General features: G+C 32.0%; 5 protein-coding genes across 5 annotated transcripts, besides 5 other annotated features; 3 read left to right on the top strand and 2 right to left on the bottom strand.

Annotated features, from left to right (window-relative positions):
• Nucleotides 1-2547: part of a mobile genetic element that runs on past the window's edge.
• A 1564-nt stretch (nucleotides 2548-4111) lies between these two features.
• TVAGG3_0546720 (uncharacterized protein) lies at nucleotides 4112-4474 on the bottom strand (the record flags this gene model as incomplete). The annotated part of the gene is made up of 1 exon (XM_051238035.1): nucleotides 4112-4474. The coding sequence occupies one exon, from the start codon at nucleotides 4472-4474 to the stop codon at nucleotides 4112-4114; it is 363 nt and encodes a 120-aa protein (XP_051095859.1).
• A 3823-nt stretch (nucleotides 4475-8297) lies between these two features.
• Nucleotides 8298-9611, top strand: TVAGG3_0546710 (ATPase activity, coupled to transmembrane movement of substances; the record flags this gene model as incomplete). Its single annotated transcript, XM_001318070.1, has 1 exon — nucleotides 8298-9611. The coding sequence occupies one exon, from the start codon at nucleotides 8298-8300 to the stop codon at nucleotides 9609-9611; it is 1314 nt and encodes a 437-aa protein (XP_001318105.1).
• Nucleotides 9612-10112: 501 nt separating this feature from the next.
• Nucleotides 10113-11750, bottom strand: TVAGG3_0546700 (vesicle docking involved in exocytosis; the record flags this gene model as incomplete). Its single annotated transcript, XM_001318071.1, has 1 exon — nucleotides 10113-11750. One exon carries the CDS (start codon nucleotides 11748-11750, stop codon nucleotides 10113-10115), a length of 1638 nt encoding a protein of 545 aa, XP_001318106.1.
• A 670-nt stretch (nucleotides 11751-12420) lies between these two features.
• Nucleotides 12421-12458: a mobile genetic element.
• A 1176-nt stretch (nucleotides 12459-13634) lies between these two features.
• Nucleotides 13635-13671: a mobile genetic element.
• Nucleotides 13672-13721: 50 nt separating this feature from the next.
• TVAGG3_0546670 (proteasome regulatory particle assembly) lies at nucleotides 13722-14771 on the top strand (the record flags this gene model as incomplete). The annotated part of the gene is made up of 1 exon (XM_001318072.1): nucleotides 13722-14771. One exon carries the CDS (start codon nucleotides 13722-13724, stop codon nucleotides 14769-14771), a length of 1050 nt encoding a protein of 349 aa, XP_001318107.1.
• Nucleotides 14772-14774: 3 nt separating this feature from the next.
• Nucleotides 14775-15905: a mobile genetic element.
• A 67-nt stretch (nucleotides 15906-15972) lies between these two features.
• Nucleotides 15973-16098: a mobile genetic element.
• Nucleotides 16099-16554: 456 nt separating this feature from the next.
• On the top strand, nucleotides 16555-18852 carry TVAGG3_0546640 (uncharacterized protein; the record flags this gene model as incomplete). Its single annotated transcript, XM_001318073.1, has 1 exon — nucleotides 16555-18774. The coding sequence occupies one exon, from the start codon at nucleotides 16555-16557 to the stop codon at nucleotides 18772-18774; it is 2220 nt and encodes a 739-aa protein (XP_001318108.1).
• Nucleotides 18853-18888: the final 36 nt, after the last annotated feature.

Raw genomic sequence — 18888 nt, 5'->3', positions numbered from 1 at the left:
TTTCAGGATTTGGAATAAGATTTGCTGCATCTCGTGCTACCTCCCAACCTTTCTGTACGGTTTGTATAATAGGTTGTGCTTTCTCTTTCAGTATACCTAAAGTACTCAAAATCTTCCTTCCAATTCCAAATGCACCTCTAGCTATTGTTCCCACTGCGGGCAAAAATCTGGATGCAACTCCTGCTAATGCGCCAAATAAACCCATTTCTTATGGGTTAAAAAAATGACGAATCCAAACAAGGACCCCTATGTTTCTAAAGCGACAAAGAAAGCACTCATGGTAAAAATCTTTAGTTCAACACCAAATGCTTGGTTTATGGATATTTGGAAAACATTCCGAGGTATAGAGAAGATGGACCACCATAACTGGCTAATATTTGTCGGTCAAAACACAAGATACTGTGAAGCCATACCATTACAGTCCAAAAATATTTTAGATGTGAAAACTGCTTTGACAATATTCGTTGACAAATACCATCCAACAAAACTGACATCTGACTGTGAAAGTTCTTTCAAATCAGACGATATTAAAAACTATCTGCGTTCAAAAAATGTAAACCAATATTTCATTGTCGACCAAAACCATTCTGCTCTTGGTGTCATTGACAGTTGTATAAAAATCTTAAGAGACTTAAATCAACCACAAGGTGGTGAGGTAGATGAAATGTCATATGACGACAAATATAGACATTTCTCCATGGCAAAGATGAGACAAGTTTTAAATATTTACAATACCCGTAAACAAAAAGGTTTGGGAAACCATTCCCTGAAGAAATTGAAAAACAACCCCGACTTAGAAAGACTATATATTTAATAGTTTAGTCAAAAGAGACAAACAAGAAGAATGCCAGGCTTCAAACTTAAGAAAGGTGACAAAGTAAAAATAGAAATACCTAAACGCGACCCATATGAAAATACTATTGACTATGACAACAATGGGAACTCGACAGGTACTCACCTTCGTGTTCGTAAAAATAGAAGAAAGTATACAAGAGAATATTATGAAGTTTTAGGCAAACATGGCAAAATGTACACACTGCAAGCAGAAGATAAAACTACTATTGTCAGACCTCGTTTCAAACTTGTTAAGGTTCAAGGTGGTATACTTTCAAAGACAGTTCCTAACAAATATAAGACAACTGCTGACGAATATGCTAAAGAAGTTGAAAATGACGACTAAGCAATTCTATACCATGCGTAAACTGTCATGTAAGGTGGCATGTATTCTTTACTTTGTCCCGTTGTTTGTGTATATCCTGAAACAAAATGTGTATGGTTTCCTTCTCCCTGAGTGTCACTCCAGTAACAATTTATAGCAAACTTAACGTCGTCTTTAACATCATATCCTTTACCTTTTGTCATTCCTGTCCAATCCCAATATCTATGCCTATGCCAACCTGCTTGAGATGTACTTAAATCTATGTAGTGACTGTGCGCAGGTAAGTTTTCACCTGAAATCGTTTTACTTCCACCTGTTTCCTTTGAAGAGTTTGCACAATACAAAAACCTGTCGACTATTTGTTCCCATGCACCAACACCAAACATTACTTGAGGACCTCTTGCTTCCATTGACGTGTAAATAGAACCTACTGGGTTCATTAAATCAAACATATGAGATATTATAGGATTGTCCCTTTTGAACTTAAAATATAGTGCAACCATTTCAGGTTTCTTCTGGTTTGTGTCAGAATATTTTTTATAATATAATCTTATGTTTTCAGGGTGGGTAAAGTCTTGACTATAATATTTATTTCTGTCATCTTCATAATAGTATACTATTCTCGTTTTTTCTATTGCATTATATCTTTTATATCTATAATATTCTAAATATAATGTTAGCTTTTGTTCATCTACATGTGGTGTTCTGACGTCATCTCCATAGTCATAATAGTATGGTGCTGGAGCTGGGTCAGGTAATGTCATATCTGCCATTTCATAAACTCTTAAATATTTCTTTTGTTCGTCTCCATATATGTTTAAGTAGCAGTTGTTGTCTAATGGAACTTTAACTTGTGTACCATCATTCTTTATATAGCTTACATACATTTCATTGTTATTTTTCGGAATGAGTTTATACCGTGTACCATTTTCTAAGGAATGTACAAACTGCCATCTAAAATATTTGTTTTCTTCATTGACAGAAAAGTCACCAACCATAGTCTCAATATTTTTTGTTCCAACTAAACTTTGGTATATTTCATTGACATATGTTTTATCTGCTTTCTTTTCAAGGCTAACGTTTAAGTCTGTTATTTCAGAAGATGTATGTGTATGTCCAACGGCACTTTTCCTGTTTAAGGTTTCTTGTAAGTTTGTAATATTTGCAATGGTATGTGTATGTCCAACGTCACTTTTCCTGTTTAAGGTTTCTTGTAAGTTTGTAATATTTGCAATGGTATGTGTATGTCCAACGGCACTTTTCCTGTTTAAGGTTTCTTGTAAGTTTGTAATATTTGCAATGGTATGTGTATGTCCAACGTCACTTTTCCTGTTTAAGGTTTCTTGTAAGTTTGTAATATTTGCAATGGTATGTGTATGAGTCTTTTTAGAATATTCTTTGTCAGCTCTTGTCACTTCACTTGACATTTTATTGTCAACATATGTTTTGTCCGCTAGTTCAGGATGAGTATGTTCTTTTGTTGCATATGTTGCATCTGCTCTGTCATGTTCTTCTTGAACTTTTTCAATGACATACTCTTTGTCAGCTTTGTTGTCAACATCTGCTTTCAAAAGAAGTTCTTTTATAGGTTTCTCGTTTAAAGTTCCTTTTGTTGGATTTACACAAACAGTATGGTTCTTACTGTCTTGAAACAGAAACTCGTCTGTCATTGGGTTTATCGTCAGTTTTAAGTTTCCTTCTTTCAATGACTCAGATATCTTAGAATAGTTTGAAAAGTTTGTTGTGTTCTTATTTAGAGCTTGCAAAATGAGTTGTCGGTTGTGTTTTATTTCTCTCATAGACGCTGTTTCATTTGACATTTTTATTCTAGATAAAATATGCTTTCAATAGAAAAAGAAAATTCTAGAGTTGCTACAACTAAACCATTAGATGAACTTTTTACGAATGTCGGTCAAAAGTTTGAGACAGAGACCGTAAAGCATGAAGGCTATCGTTTTGACTACCCGTTAAGATGGCTAAGAGACCCATCCGTCACAAAAGCTATTGGCTTTCGTAGAATGAAATTCATTTCAGAAGCCATACATGGTTTCCCATTTACGGTCGGTTTTGAAGTTCGATACTATAACAAAGAAAAACGTATGTATGAGAAATTTGAACAGGGAAAACTTTTACAAGTTAGTTTGCTTATAAATTTAGAAACAACTCTTCAAGCATTTCAAGAAAAAATAAACGATATCTATCTCGAATATGCAAAACAGTACAACATTGACGAAGGAGAGTACCATCTCGATATTATATATGACAGGAAAAATGCAACTGTTAAAATCGATAGAATAGAAGACCTTGGAGAAAACGTTTATATTTCTACAAAATATAACAACTTGGCATGGTATAGATTTTTGAGGATGTTAAATCAGCCTGCAGAATATCCAGTACACCCGGACTTTTATGAAGTCGAAAACCCTAATGGAACATATGAAAATGTTTTCGACTCAGATGCTATTATCGTTCATGCTTCATTTTCTGGCGCCCAAAACTCTTTTTTATGCTTGGCAAATGACTTTTACGAAAAACCTACAAAGCTATATGAACCACCGAGTGGAAGTATTTCGGATTTTCAAGTATGGTTTACAACAGATGGAAGAAAGAGAATAGTTCCATTATACCACGCGTTTTACTTAGAACTTAGTTTCATATACAACTACTATCGAACGGTAAAAATATAATTTTTTAATACGGTTGAGGTGTTGGATTTGGTTGCCAACTAGACTGTGGTGCAGGTTCAGGCTGTTGTATAACAGGAGCTTGCTCTTCTGGTTCAGGGTCTTTAGGTATAATACCAACGAACTGACCTACTCTTTTGCCAATATTTTTGACTCCGTTCCAAATTCCTCTTCCGACGGTTTTTATTCCATTCCATATACCTCTTCCAACATTTCGAAAGAAGTTTCCTATTCTTCCAAAGAAACCCATTTTACTATATGTAAAAATCTAATGTCCGCCTAGTCTCTTACGTTTCCTGTTGAGTTCCATAGCATTCTTTAACTGGAGCTCATACATTCTGTTTCTCCTCTGGTAGAAAACATATTCTGGGTCAACTCCTGTGTTCGCGTCATCTGCATAAAGTTGTTTATATCCCACTTCAGGGTTTGTATAAAACTCTTTCCATCTCATATTTGCATACCATGGTGGCAAACCTAACGCAGCGTCATTTGACATGGCAGTTTGCATTTGTACATCTGTTGGCACTTGACCATAGTTTGCCATTGCAGTTTGTATTCTAACTTCATTTGGAATATTCTCTGGGTTTGGTTGTCCAGGTTGCTGTGCATTCGCTAAGTTCTGTGCGTCCATTTAATATTAGATAAAAATATCTCTTACGAGTACATATACTGAACATTTGCAGGCATTGGTTCATCTTCATATTCTCTATATCTTTCTGCCACGTCAAATAAATAAATGACACAATGGAAAAAACCTAAAACAAGTAGTCCTATTTCAAACCACATTTACTTACTAGTAAAATTTCTTTGTTATGACACTTTTTCCGGTTTATAGGACCTCTCTCATATTCTATCTTGTCATATATAAACTCATAGTCATGTATGTCCTCTAACCATCTCATAACGGTTTCCAAACCACTTTTATCGGATGTAAAGTAAAAGCATGGATGGTTATGTAAAACGTCTAAAGTTTCTAAAGAGTCTCTCAAAGTCCAGTCTACTTGGTATTGAAAATCGTATGTGTTATAGAACGGTGGGTCTACTATAAAGAAAACATTTTCCTTGTTTTTATATTTTTCATACAACTCTGTCCAACGACATCTCACAAACTCTATACCCTCAGTATATTTTTCTATGTTCTCTTTGAAAACCTTTGTATAGTTAAGATATAAAACTTTTGACATAAGTGTTTCAATGTCATGAACTCTTATAGAACCACTATACAATAGTCTAGAAGATATACTATCCCAGTCAATATACTCTGCTTTTTTCAAAACCTCTCTGACAGTATTTTTCTTATCTAATGGTATACGTTCCATCTTACCTATAGGTATCTTTTCTTTCAACTCACTCAATATTTTGTTTGTGTCTGGTATATGTTTGAGACGGTTCATATAGTTGTCGAAGTCATTGCATATAATCTTTGAGTTTGGGAATACGGTATGGCACAAATGAGATATATAGAAACTTCCACCGAACAAATCTACAAATGTTAGACCATTCGGTAGTTTCTTAAGTTCTCTCAATAGAATATCTTTACATCTACTCTTATTTCCAAAGAAGGGTAACGGTGGTTTTGTAAAATTCATTTTATATACAATAAAAATGTTTTTTTCCTGAAAAGTGACAGAAAAGCGGTTTTTGACAGATGTTTATATGACACTTTCTCCAGTTTATAGGACCTCTCTCATATTCTATCTTGTCAAGACTTCTTCGTAAATGTTTTGTCAAGACTTCTTCGTAAATGTTTTGTTGAGATTTCTTCGTCAATGAGTGTAAATGACCCAAAAATATATTTTAGGGTAGAAGGTTAGATATAACCTCTTTTCTAACCTCTTTTCTACCCTCTTGAATTTTCATGAATTTCTTCGTAAAGACTTTGTTAAGACTTCTTCATCTAATTTCTCATGAACTTTCTTGTCTATGTTTTGTTGAGATTTCTTCGTAAAGACTTTGTTGAGATTTCTTCGTAAATGACCCTAGTAGTATATTTTTGGTGTAAATTTCATGAAAATTCAAGAGGTGAAAAATTAGGTGAAAAAACAGGTTATATCTCACCTCTTCACCTAAAATATATTTTTGGTGTAAATTTCATGAAAATTCAAGAGGGTAGAAAAGAGGTTAGAAAAGAGGTTATATCTAACCTTCTACCCTAAACATTATTTTTGGTGTAAATTTCATGAAAATTCAAGAGGGTAGAAAAGAGGTTAGAAAAGAGGTTATATCTAACCTTCTACCCTAAACATTATTTTTGGTGTAAATTTCATGAAGAAATCTCAACAAAGTCTTTACGAAGAAGTCTTGACAAAACATTTACGAAGAAGTCTTGACAAATTCAAGAGGGTAGAAAAGAGGTTAGAAAAGAGGTTATATCTAACCTTCTACCCTAAAATATATTTTTGTCTGATTTTACGAAGAAGTCTTGACAAAACATTTTACGAAGAAGTCTTGACAAAACATTTACGAAGAAGTCTTGACAAAACATGAAAACATATATAATTTGTGAAAAGCTCCTGGAAGACCTCCGAATAAAAACTTCATTTATACTAAACATCTTCAGGGCTAGAAGGCACGAAGTGCCTGGAAGCCCCACTACCTTTTTTTTTTTTTTTTTTTTTTTTTTTTTTTTTTTTTTTTTTTTTTTTTTTTTTTTTTTTTTTTTTTTATTGTTTTTTATATTTTATTAGCTCTCGCAAGTACAATTGTTGCATGCTAAGTTCGGTCAATGATAGAAATTGAGTGGAAATTAATCGTCGAGGAAGTACGATTATGTAAAGTAAAAAAATGTTGTGGGATTTTTAATATTATATATTATTTTATAATAAAATTTTTTGAGTCATTTTAAGAAGCACATATAATTTTTTGAATTTAAAAATTAAAGTAGTGTCAAACGAATTTATCACTTAATTTAATACTCAGATTTCTTAAAATTAATGAAAAAAGGTTTTCTGAGAACTTTTGAGAATGGTTTTCGAATTCCATTATTGAAAATATATAGGTATTGTATGAAATTCAAACTCTATATTTATTAAAATTCTAAATTTTTAATAAAATAACTTTTCAGAGGAATATGATTTTGAATGGTTGATTAATAAGTATAAAAATGTCTACGATTTTAAGGAGGGAATTGTTCCTTATGAGGTATACATCATAATTATATACCTCATAAGGAACAATTCCCTCTTGATAGCTGGGAAACTTTCTCTGAATAACTTATCATTTGGAGAAAGTTCCCAGCTATCTATTAGAAACTAAAGGCTGTGAGGCACTAATATATAATCAGTGCCTCATAGCCTTTAGTTTCTTATTAAAAACGAGAAAACTTGTTCGAAATGATAAACAATTTCGAACAAGTTTTCTCGTTTTAAGGAGGGAATTGTTCCTTATGAGGTATACATCATAACTATATACCTCATAAGGAACAATTCCCTCTTGATATCCTGGATATTTTTGAATATATTTTTTTAATTAAAGTTCTCAAAAGTATTATCAAAAGTGATTTTTTAAAAATATCTCCAATTAATTAACTAATTAAAAGTATTATATTTTTAAAATTAAATAGTTTTTCAATTTTTTGAAGGAATTGAGATACTTCCCACGACAATAAAATTGAGAGGTTTACATTATGACTGATCTTAGCATGCAACACAATTACAATTCTAGGTACAATATATTCGGATTTTAGGCCAATTCATTTGTTTCACAGTGCATCATTTAGTCATTTCAAAACATTTTCAAATATTTTGGGCGATAATCAAAATCATTCGTTAAAGCTGAATTACACTTTATACCCAAGAACAAACTTTACACGAATGCTCGTTAATTACTCAAATACAAGTATAATTTTTGATAATGAAACAAATTTTGATCAGAATTCAATGAACGAAGATACAGTCAATATTAAAGTTGATGAAAAAGATAATTTTTTCAATATTACAGCAAAATTGAAAATGTCAGCCACACAATCAAAATTAGGGATTTTTGAAGTAAAAGGATTCCTTAACTCATTTGTTGTTGAAATTACTAAATTCTTGTCTGATATCCATGTTAATTACGATATAGAATACATGTCAATGTCTGGAATTTCAGGTTATGTTAATCCGCTCGAACCATCCCAGTTGTCGCTTAGTATCGCTCTGATATTGATCATTCCATTGTTTGAAATATTAGAATTGCGTGAATCAAAAAAATTTTTGTTGATGAAAATTTCAGGTGTTTATGAATCAACAATTTTCTTATCGCATTTAGTTGTTGATACTATTTTGATGGTATTTGTATCACTTTTAATATCAATTATGTTCTATTATCGATATCGAGTTGAAATCTTTTGCACATTTTTCTTTCTTTTCTTTATCGTACTGTATTTTTATGTTTTTTATCTTAGTGTGATCCCTATTGTATTGATATCATATTACAAAATATATTTTGTTACTTTTGTGTTCATTTTATGCGCAATGCCATTAATTATAATAATATTCTTTGCACAAGGTGTTAATCTAATGAAATTATCTCCATTTTTAGTTATTTTTCCGCATTGGATGCTAACTATGTTTCTAGACAATATTATGATATCATATGTTTATGAAATTCCATTTAATTTCAAGAATTTGGTAATTTTGACGAGATGGAAGAACTCATGGTATTTATTGTTATTCACGATTGCTTTAATTGTTTTCTATCTTTTAATTTATTTGATTTTAAATGTCTTACTCCCAAGGAATGATGGAGCTCCTCCGATCGGATTTTCGAATATCTTGTCTTTGTCGGCATGGAAACAGATTTTCAATTTCAAAAAGAGCGAATATATTGAAAATGTAAATGAGTCATTTATTGAAGTTACAGGAATTGATAAGACATATAAAGGATCAATGCCTGTTCACGCGTTAAATGATGTCTCGTTTACAATAAATAAAGGCGATACAGTTGTTTTGATTGGTCCTAATGGATCAGGTAAGAGTACATTGTTGAATGCTATGACAGGAAGTATCAGTAGTGATCAAGGAGTTCTTCGAATATATGGATGTCGATGTCCATCTGGATTCAATGCACTTCAAGATCATCTTGGAATTTGTTATCAAGACAACATATTGTTTGACAAGCTGAGTGTTTATCAACATCTTGAATTGTTCGCTACTATCAGAGGTGTTTGTTGTGAACGTGTTTGTGAAGTTGTTGATGAGTGCATGAGCAGATTCCATTTGGAGGGTATGGATAACATGCGGTCATCGAAACTGAGTGGTGGCAACAAACGAAAACTTTGTGTTGCGATCGCATTCATTGGTTCTCCTAAGTTTGTCATCCTTGATGAACCGACATCAGGTATGGACACATCGATGCGACAAGAGATGTGGAAAGCTATCTCTAGTTACAACATCACATCGATTGTTAGTTCTCACTCAGTTGAAGAAGCTAGAAGTCTCACGAATCGAATCTTCGTTATGCGAAGTGGTGAATTGTTATTTGATGGTAGTCCTAACGAATTACGACGCAAATTCCATTGTGGATATCGATTGACACCAATCTTTTACATAGATGGTGACAAACGATATCGTGATGTTTTACTTCGATGGATGCAAACTAATGTTCAAGGTGCCATTATCAGTCCCATTCGTGATGAAGATATATTGTTCCCGATATGTGATGATGTCACCGAACTACTCGAAGAACTTGAACAAAAGTTACCCATTTTCCGAATGCGTTCATTCAATATCATTGTTGAACAACTAGAAAGTGTTCTTTATCGCATGTTTATTGATGATGAAAACTAGCAATCATTTTGGTAGAAATTATAATTCTTCTAAAGAATTGTTTAAATAGATACCTACTATGCTATCTAATAAACGTTTGTTTGTTTATTGTAATACTAACAAATTATTTTTAACAACTGAATGATAACTGTATGATTAAATTCATCTGATTTGATTATCTGTTTCAAAGTCTTAGTGCAAACATCAATACCAAATATCTATTAATATCTATTAAATGAATGTTTAAAATTAGAAATGGAACAATTACCTTCATTCAGTTTTCATATAAATTTTTGATAATTATGTCTAATGAGGATAAATGCATTCCTCTGGATAAACTTATTGCCATATGGCGTGGCCTTCTATTCTGTTGCTTAAAGTTGATTTGCTTTATACCCAGTGCTAGAAATTTGTATTAAAGTCAAATGGGCCTAAGTACATTCATAATGTCAAATATTAAAAAAAAGTTAAATATAAACAAATATTTAAAACAAAATTATAAACAAAAAAAATAATAATAATCTATATTCTTGCATATCCTTTGACTTCGTAATTAACGAAAGAGTTTGGAGAGTGAACAGTTGTTCCTCCAACAATTACATCGATATCTCCTTTTGAAATTTCACTTGCAGCTCTTGCTTCTTCATAAGTAGCTCCACCAATGAAGTAAACAACAACTTTCGATGGTTTCACAGATAATTGTCCACGAGCAGGGTATTGTTGGTCATCAAGTGCTCCACTTCTGAGTTTTCTCAACGTATCAGATAATTTGCATTTATATTGAGACAAAGCTTTCTGTTCTACTTCGTACAATGATCTGATATCAGAGAAAAGTCTCTTCAATGCACTCCTTCCTGCAAAAACATCTTCGTTGTTCTGTCCTTGTGAATTTAATCCACAAAAAGTGACAACTGCTTGCATCAAATTAATTCCTTCGATTCCAACGACATTTTTAACTATTTCGTGTTGTTCTTGGCATCTACCTTCGTATCTAAGTGCGAACAACATTGCAAGACGTAATAAAATGTCTCGAGGGAAATTCGGAGAATTTGCTATTCTTTGTATCTCTGTTGCGTGGAAAGCTGCGTCATCCCCTGTTGCTATGGCTTGTTCAAGCTCTGCTGCCATCAGAAGACCGTGTTTTTGAACTGCATCGTTGATCGCATCGACTAATGCGACGTGCATCTTCGCGCTTGTCATTTTCGAGTGGAATTGTGTAGCAGCAGCTACAGCAGCAGATATTTGTTCAGGTGAAGTGATTTTTTGACGACTTTTTTCGCCTAATTTCGCTGCTTCTGTCGTCATATCGTGAATTGCTGGCCCTACTTCGGAAAGGAATTTGTTTCCATATTCTTGGTAGAAAGTATCATGTCTTTCATCGAGAACATGTTGAGTTCCGTCAGGAAGAGTCACAATATTGTCTTCAATTCCAAAAAGATTATGTAAAGCTGAAGAATAATACCATGATGATGTAAGAGGAGTAATGGGATCCGTCTTACGATCAAGAATTAGTAGCAATTGGCTATCAGAACACTGACCATACAATGTTGAAGTTTGTATGAGTCGTTTTTGTATTATTTGAGAAAGTTCGGCACATAAATTTGATGAAGAATCATAGCGCACGCATGGGCGCATATGCAATGCTTGCAAAGCTGTAAATAATGAATCGGATATATCATATAATTGGGTATTAGAAGGATCACCAAGGCGCAACGATGATATACTTTGAATACCTGAATGAAATAAACGACTTGTTAATGGATAAAATCTTGTAAATATTTCTTCGACTTTTTCGATTAATGAATAATGATCAAATGTGGCTAATTTCCTTAGTATATCTTCTGCGGTACTATTTGTAAAATATAAGCTGTATTTCGAGAAATGAGGATCTGAAAGTTCTGAACAAATTAAATCAATGTTTTGTGTGCTAGGTTCAATTACATAAATTGCATGCATTGTTTGCATCATTCCGTTATGCTTTTTCATAGCAAGATCACTGATTGATTCTGTAATCAATACTTCGTATGATAAAATCTCTGTTCTCGTAATTGCAAGTCCAAGAACTTTTTTCGTTGAATCATCCATTATAAGACCTTTTGGTCCTGGATTTTCTACAAAAATATCGCGAAAATACTCAAATGATGCATCTAATATATTCATCCTAAAAAATTGAAAATAAATTGATTAGAGAAAAAATAAACTTCAAATTTAAGTTTACTTTGTTGCTACTTTAATTTGGAAAATAAAAATAATTTTTTATCGATAAAGCGACAGTAGCTTATCATTGTCGTACGCAAACTTCTGAAGCCATGTTAATCACATTCAGTCAATTTAAAGTTGAAATTTATCCTAAACGAAGGTGAAAAGCTTCGATGCATAAAGTATTAATTTGTTCATCAAAGTATTCGCTCTCAATAGGAAACAGTGAAAATCGAAGTTACTATCAAATGTTCCCTTCATAGAAAATGCGAAAAAAGAAGAACGGAATTCTCATCGAAATACTTTAACTTTGTGTTGCTATCTGTCGAAAGCAGCACAGCATCCCACTCGCTCACACTGCAGCTAGGATCAAATATCTTTCCCAGAATTCCACAATTAAAACATATTATTAATCCTCAAAAATCTTTCACACAATTACAATTTATCATCAAGAGGCAACCTCCCTACTATTCGAACATGAAATTGTACTAATGCCACATTACAGAAAGCAATATTTTTAAAATTTCGTGTTAATTTTTTGTCTAGTCAAAAATTAAAATTTACTATTTAAATTAAAAAATATTATATTAAGCTTATAGACATGTTAAATTTCTTTTAACAACAAAAAGTTTGTTGTAAACAGAAATTCATCAAAAGTGACACCTCAGAAAAGCTAAAATATTGAATTTTTGGAACTTTTGATAGAGCACGTTTTTAAATATTAATTAAAGTAAATGTATATTTTGTAAAGATTCTTTTTAATAAAAAAATAAAATTTTGAAGAAGAACACAAAATCTTCTGAAAAATAATATCACATAAACTCATATTATTTTCTAATATATAACTATTTTATATAAAAATCAAATTCAATGATCTTAAAAGCGAAGGATAAACCTCAAAATTTACGAATATAATGAGTGGGAATATAATGCTTATCTATCATAAAACCATATGAAATATCAATTTTTGCTTTACGCCTAATTTTTGACGACAATTAGCAAAAAATGTTAAATGTTAACACTCAGTCCATTTGAATATGAAAAATAAAATTGACTTTGATTAAATGTTTTTATTTATCATGCAATTCTTCTTGCGACCAAAGATTTGAATAAAAGTTCAAAAAATAAGATAGCTTAAAAAATAATATACGGTAGTGTTTACTAATAGATGAATAGTATATAAATTCTATTAAAATGGATTTGATCCAAAAAAATATATAAAATTTGATCATAAATAAAATCGTTTTAAATTACTTCTTTTTAAATTATAACAATTATTTTTGGTTTTATATTTTTTTGGATCAAATCCATTTTAATAGAATTTATATACTATTCATCTATTAGTAAACACTACCGTATATTATTTTTTAAGCTATCTTATTTTTTGAACTTTTATTCAAATCTTTGGTCGCAAGAAGAATTGCATGATAAATAAAAACATTTAATCAAAGTCAATTTTATTTTTCATATTCAAATGGACTGAGTGTTAACATTTAACATTTTTTGCTAATTGTCGTCAAAAATTAGGCGTAAAGCAAAAATTGATATTTCATATGGTTTTATGATAGATAAGCATTATATTCCCACTCATTATATTCGTAAATTTTGAGGTTTATCCTTCGCTTTTAAGATCATTGAATTTGATTTTTATATAAAATAGTTATATATTAGAAAATAATATGAGTTTATGTGATATTATTTTTCAGAAGATTTCATTCTATATGCCTATGAAAAGTACTCTCAAAACTAACTTTTCCCTAATTATAATTAAATCTAGAATATTGTATTATGCTTAGTATTATTTCATTTTTCTCATTCAATTTAGAATTTACAAATGTCAAAAAATTGAGAGCTGTCACTTTTGATGAATTTCTGTTTATTACAAGTTAAATGCAATATTAGTCAGAAAACTTTTTCACTTCATTTTTTCATATGGCAACTGAACCTAACTGGATTAATGATCCTAAGATGTATACAGTTGAATTCAAGCCTCAGATGATAGGCTACCTGAAATCCAACAAGCTTAAGCCAAACGAATTACAAAATCTAATCGAAAGCATTCTAACATTCGATTGCGATTTTGATCTCATTGCCGAATATTTACCATATATTAATGTTGATTTCGAAAATAATTTAAAGAATGCAACACCGCTTTTAAGTTTTCTCAGAGAACTGTTTGGCATTAAACTCTTAGATGACATTGTTCGAATGATTAATAAGATTCCAAATGATTCTGTCAACAAGCCACCAGCAGACGCAGAAATTTTACCTTCTCCAGTTGAAACAGCAGGTGTTCATAAGAAAATTAGTGCTCATGCTGTAGAGCCAAAAGAAGAACCAGTCCAACCCCAAAACGATACAACAAGTCAACATTCAGCCATATCATTAGAAGATAATGAACTACAGCCAGTTGACTCTCTAGTTTCAAAATTAAAAGCTATTAAAAGAGATAGGAAGAACTTTGCAGCAATCTACAATTTGTTAGAACAAGCTGTTGAGGAAGGAGATGAGGAGACGATTCGTTTTGCAATTAAACACAAATATACAACTGTCATGAGGAATTCTTATGATAACCTCATACGAGCAGCTGCATGCGAAGGAAATCTTCCAATGATCAAATTATTTGAAAAATGTGGCTTCGACATGCGTAATGAAATCATTCTTCATAGTTTTTGTTCAGGAGGTTCACTTGATGGCGTAAAATACGCGCTTCAGTTCCATCCTGACGTTAATGAAAAAGATTCGAATAATTGGAGACCACTTCACAATGCTTCAACAGCTAATCGCCTTGACATTGTCAAGTTCCTTTTGAGCCAACCAGGTATTGATAAAAATCCATTATCTAGGCAAGGTTTCACACCACTTGATAAAGCAGTTACAAAGGGCCATAAAGAGCTTGCTGAATATATGAGAGGACAAGGATGCTTAGAATCAAAGGATTTAGATAATGGTCCTCGCTTTATAACAAACAAAATAGAATAAACTTAAGGGTGTGCTGTAGTCTGTAAGTAAACTTCAGAATTTTTTTTGACATGATTTTTTTTTTCTAGTTCGAGACCTATTTTGGTACCTTCGAACTTGAAGATTTTTCGCAAAAAATGAAACTTCATCGATTTCATTTATAAGCCAAGAGCAGCAAATCTAAACAGAATCACTACGAAGATTTTGGTTTTTTCTTCAAATTCCAAAATAAAATCAGCCGTTATAACAAAAACAAATCAAACATTCGGTAAAGAAGGCTGCAAAATGCTTCACGTATTGAATATACAGCAGCTTTTTATGTTTATTTAAATTACGAACTACAATCTAATATATTATTTTCCGTTACTTCTTCTATTTTTCAAATATCACACTTCAGATGAATAAAAACTTAGTTTTAAATATACCTTACTTAATATAATTCACTAATTTTTCAAAATTTATATAAAATAATTTTATTTCATATACATATCCTAATTATATTATAAACTTCATATATTGTAAACATAGATATTTTCAAGATCAAATCAAGCCTTAAACACAGCATATCTTATTAAATTTGTTTGATAGGTAGGAATCTAATAGTTTGTATGCATATTACAAGCTTTAGAAATATCTATTTCGCCCAACGAAATTTATATATCTCATAATAACCCTTCCAAAACTCTATTTACAAGAAGATTTACTAATTTTTGAGAAAATTTATTTTAGCTTGATTTATAGCAATACATGAACAACTCTGCATCCATAAATCAAATATTATTGAATTTCAGGGAAGGAACCGTAATTATAAAATATGACCATTAATTAGTCATTAGTTTGGGGAAACTTTGTCATCCCAAGCATTTAGATTTATAAATAATTCTAATAATATAAATTAAATTCGAAAATAATTTCGCCGTTTATAATCGTAGAAAAAAATAAAAAAAATCCAAAAAAATCTTAAAATTTCAAAATACCATGGTTTTAGAGGATTTTCGCGAAAAACGAAATCATAAATACTCCTCATAATATAATGGTTTATTATCTTTCATCAACTCCAAAAAATGTTCAGCAGATATCGAGAAAAAGTACTTTTCAAATTGAGATCGTCAAAAAAATTCTGAAGTTTACTTACCGACTACAGCGCACCCTTAACGTTCACCATTAAAATTTCAGAGATTTATCTTCATTATTTGTTTTTTTAAATCTAAATATTAATATTTAAGGATGCACTTACGCCCCTATGACACGGCCTTCAATTCAGATGTTTAAGGTTAATTTTCAATGACGCTTCACGCCAGTTGTCAAAATTTGAATTATTGTCAAATGGGCGTAAGTGCAGCCTTAAAATAACGCTGTATATCTTTTTGCACATGAAGAATTTTTGGGAAATTTTGAATAGTCTACAAAATTTACAATCGGTTTTAAATTGTTCTATTATCAAAATCAAACGCACTCTCCAAAAAATGAACCAAAAACTGCCAGGATCTGTCAAATTTCCTGGACCAAGAAAAATGTGCTACATTATATGAGAAGAGTGGATCTTAATCCATTTTGTGGTCTTGCTTAAATTGCTATTTAAAAAATGAATTTAGACTCAAATACTAGTTTGGATTTCAAATGGTTCTCTAAAATATAAGGATGTCGTTTTGTCCCGTGGTGATATTAGTACCCCACCAAGGGGAAGCAGATGGACTACAATTGAGGAGCCATGTTTGGCGGAGTCAGAGTTTTTTTTTTTTTTGTATAATGTCAAAAATTGAGTATAAATAACGAACTTCCAAAATTTTCTCTAAAAAAAATTATGGAAAGTATTTTGGAGCCCGCACGGTTCCGAATCAATGAAATCCATGGGGATTTCGTGCGGGTTACCGAGAGGCTTTCTAAGCCAGTTCAATTTGTGCAGATGTATAACGAAAATGCAATAAACTCACACATATCAGATATTTTTTCAGACGCTGCTCAAATATTACAAACCGTATCACTCGGTCTCACCGCTGAAACAAAGTTTATCCAATCTCCAAACCCAAAAATGAATAAATTTAAACTCGAAATCGAAAGATTGTATACAGATCTTGACAGAAAGACTCGCCTGTTCGACCAATCTATTTTAAATGCCCACCAAATGTTTGCTGAAAAGGTAGAAATAATTGCAGAACGTTACAAAAATAAATTATCAGATAACAAACAAAATAACTCGGAAGAAGAAGAGAAAGTTGCTGCACAGCTTCAAAACGCTAGAGATATGTTTAACCAGCGTCTCAAATCTGAAACAGAACATCATTTAAAGGAAGCAAAAGCTCTTGAAGCAAATTTGGCAAAACTCAAAGGGGAATACGAGTTACAACAAACAACATTGTCTACATCCATTGATGCTTCTAAAGTGCGTTTACAACTCTTAAAGAAGCAAAAGGAAATGCTTGCGGAAACAAATGATCATGTTACAGTAACTATGAATGATAAATTCAAACAACAGATCGAATCGATGACAGCTCAGAATAAAGTAACAATCGAATCATTACAAGAACAATTCAACTCTTTAATTCAGCAAAAATCTGATAATATTGTTGCTTTCGCAAAGGAAGCGGAGAATTTACAGTATCAAATCGAACATATTGATGAGATTAGAGCACAGAAAATCAAAGATGAAAAAGAAAAAATTCAATTAAAATTCGATAAAAAGATGAAAAAGCTTGAAGACGCTCATCAGTTGACTATGAAGGAAATATCCCATGAATCAGAGCTAGAACGCATACAATCAGAGAGTACAATTGAAATTTTAAGAAATAATATTGAAACTGCTCGAACTCAGCTCGAAGACTCTGAGAGACGTTACAAAGATAAAGTCGATACTATTGTTAAGCGTGGAGAGATGATTCTCGCAGAAAAATCGAACGAAATGAAAATGATATCAAAAGTTCACATCAAAACACTTGAACAGCTCACACAGCAAGCGGATCTTGATGTAGAGCAGGAGAAACATAAGGCAAAGAAGCTTAGACATAATCTTGAGAGCAAATTAAACCAAATTTTGAGAGAATCTGATTCTCTTCGTAAGAAACTTGAAGCGGAAATCACGGCCCTTACCCGTGCTAGAGACAAATTCGAGGAAGAGATGAAACAATACGAACAAATCAAGCCAATTACCCCTCCTCCAACTCCTCCATCAAACAAACCGCCAAGATTCAAACGGAGTCAGTCAAAAATTGTGAAGTTAGAAACTCACATTGATTTATCATTACCACCCGAGAAACTATCAGAAGATGATGAAATTGCCATGGAATTAATTCACAGAGCAAAAAGATTTTATGATTCATGGCATAGACAAGAATCCTTCTTAATGAAATCGATTGATTCTTCCAACAAGAACATGCAGAGTGAGGTAGAACGTCTTAAACTACAATCAGACGCAATTCAAGATGAAATTGAGTTCCTGGAACTCGAAAAATCTGATTTGCTCCAGAAAATTAACGATGCCGAGAGGAGAGTCGAAGAAGCAACTGAGCAAGATGACGAAAAATTCGATGAAAAAATTGCAAATTACAATAAAATCATCGCTGATCAGCAAACAACAGTCATGAAGCTTAAAGAAGAGATCAATGCAAGAAAGAACATGAAGGGAAAGAAGGAGAAAGTCACTGCAATTGAAGATGAGCTGAAACAAGAATTAAATCTTTCAATTAGTGAATTAGAGTCACTTAAAATCACTAATGCCAAGAAGGATAAAGAGCTTAGATTGCAACACGAGAAGGATATCCAGAAAATTCAAAATACTGGTCAGAAATCTTTGGAAAAACTCACAAAAAGGATCAAAGAAGTCGAAGAAATGATTCCAAACGCAACAATTGACAAGAAAGTACTTGATGATGACCACAACGAGTGGATGGCATTGAGAAAAGAGATGGCTGACTCGAGTAACAAGATAAACAGATTGATTCAGACAGCAGGAATGGGATCTCGGCCTGCTTCTGTTGTTACTCCATTGCAGAAAGGTCAGAAACTTCCTCCATTGGCGAAGAAGTAATTTTTTATTTAATTGTTTTTATTTATTATTTGTGTTTTATTTATTTATGTTTATTTATGTAAAAAAATATATTTATATAAAATGAGAAAAACAAAAACACTTTCAGAATGACTA

The sequence above is a fragment of the Trichomonas vaginalis genome, chromosome II (assembly GCF_026262505.1).
Source record: "Trichomonas vaginalis G3 chromosome II, whole genome shotgun sequence".
Taxonomy (NCBI): Eukaryota; Parabasalia; order Trichomonadida; family Trichomonadidae; genus Trichomonas; species Trichomonas vaginalis.
Note: the sequence above shows the minus strand (reverse complement) of the source record. Positions and strands in the feature narration are given on the sequence as shown.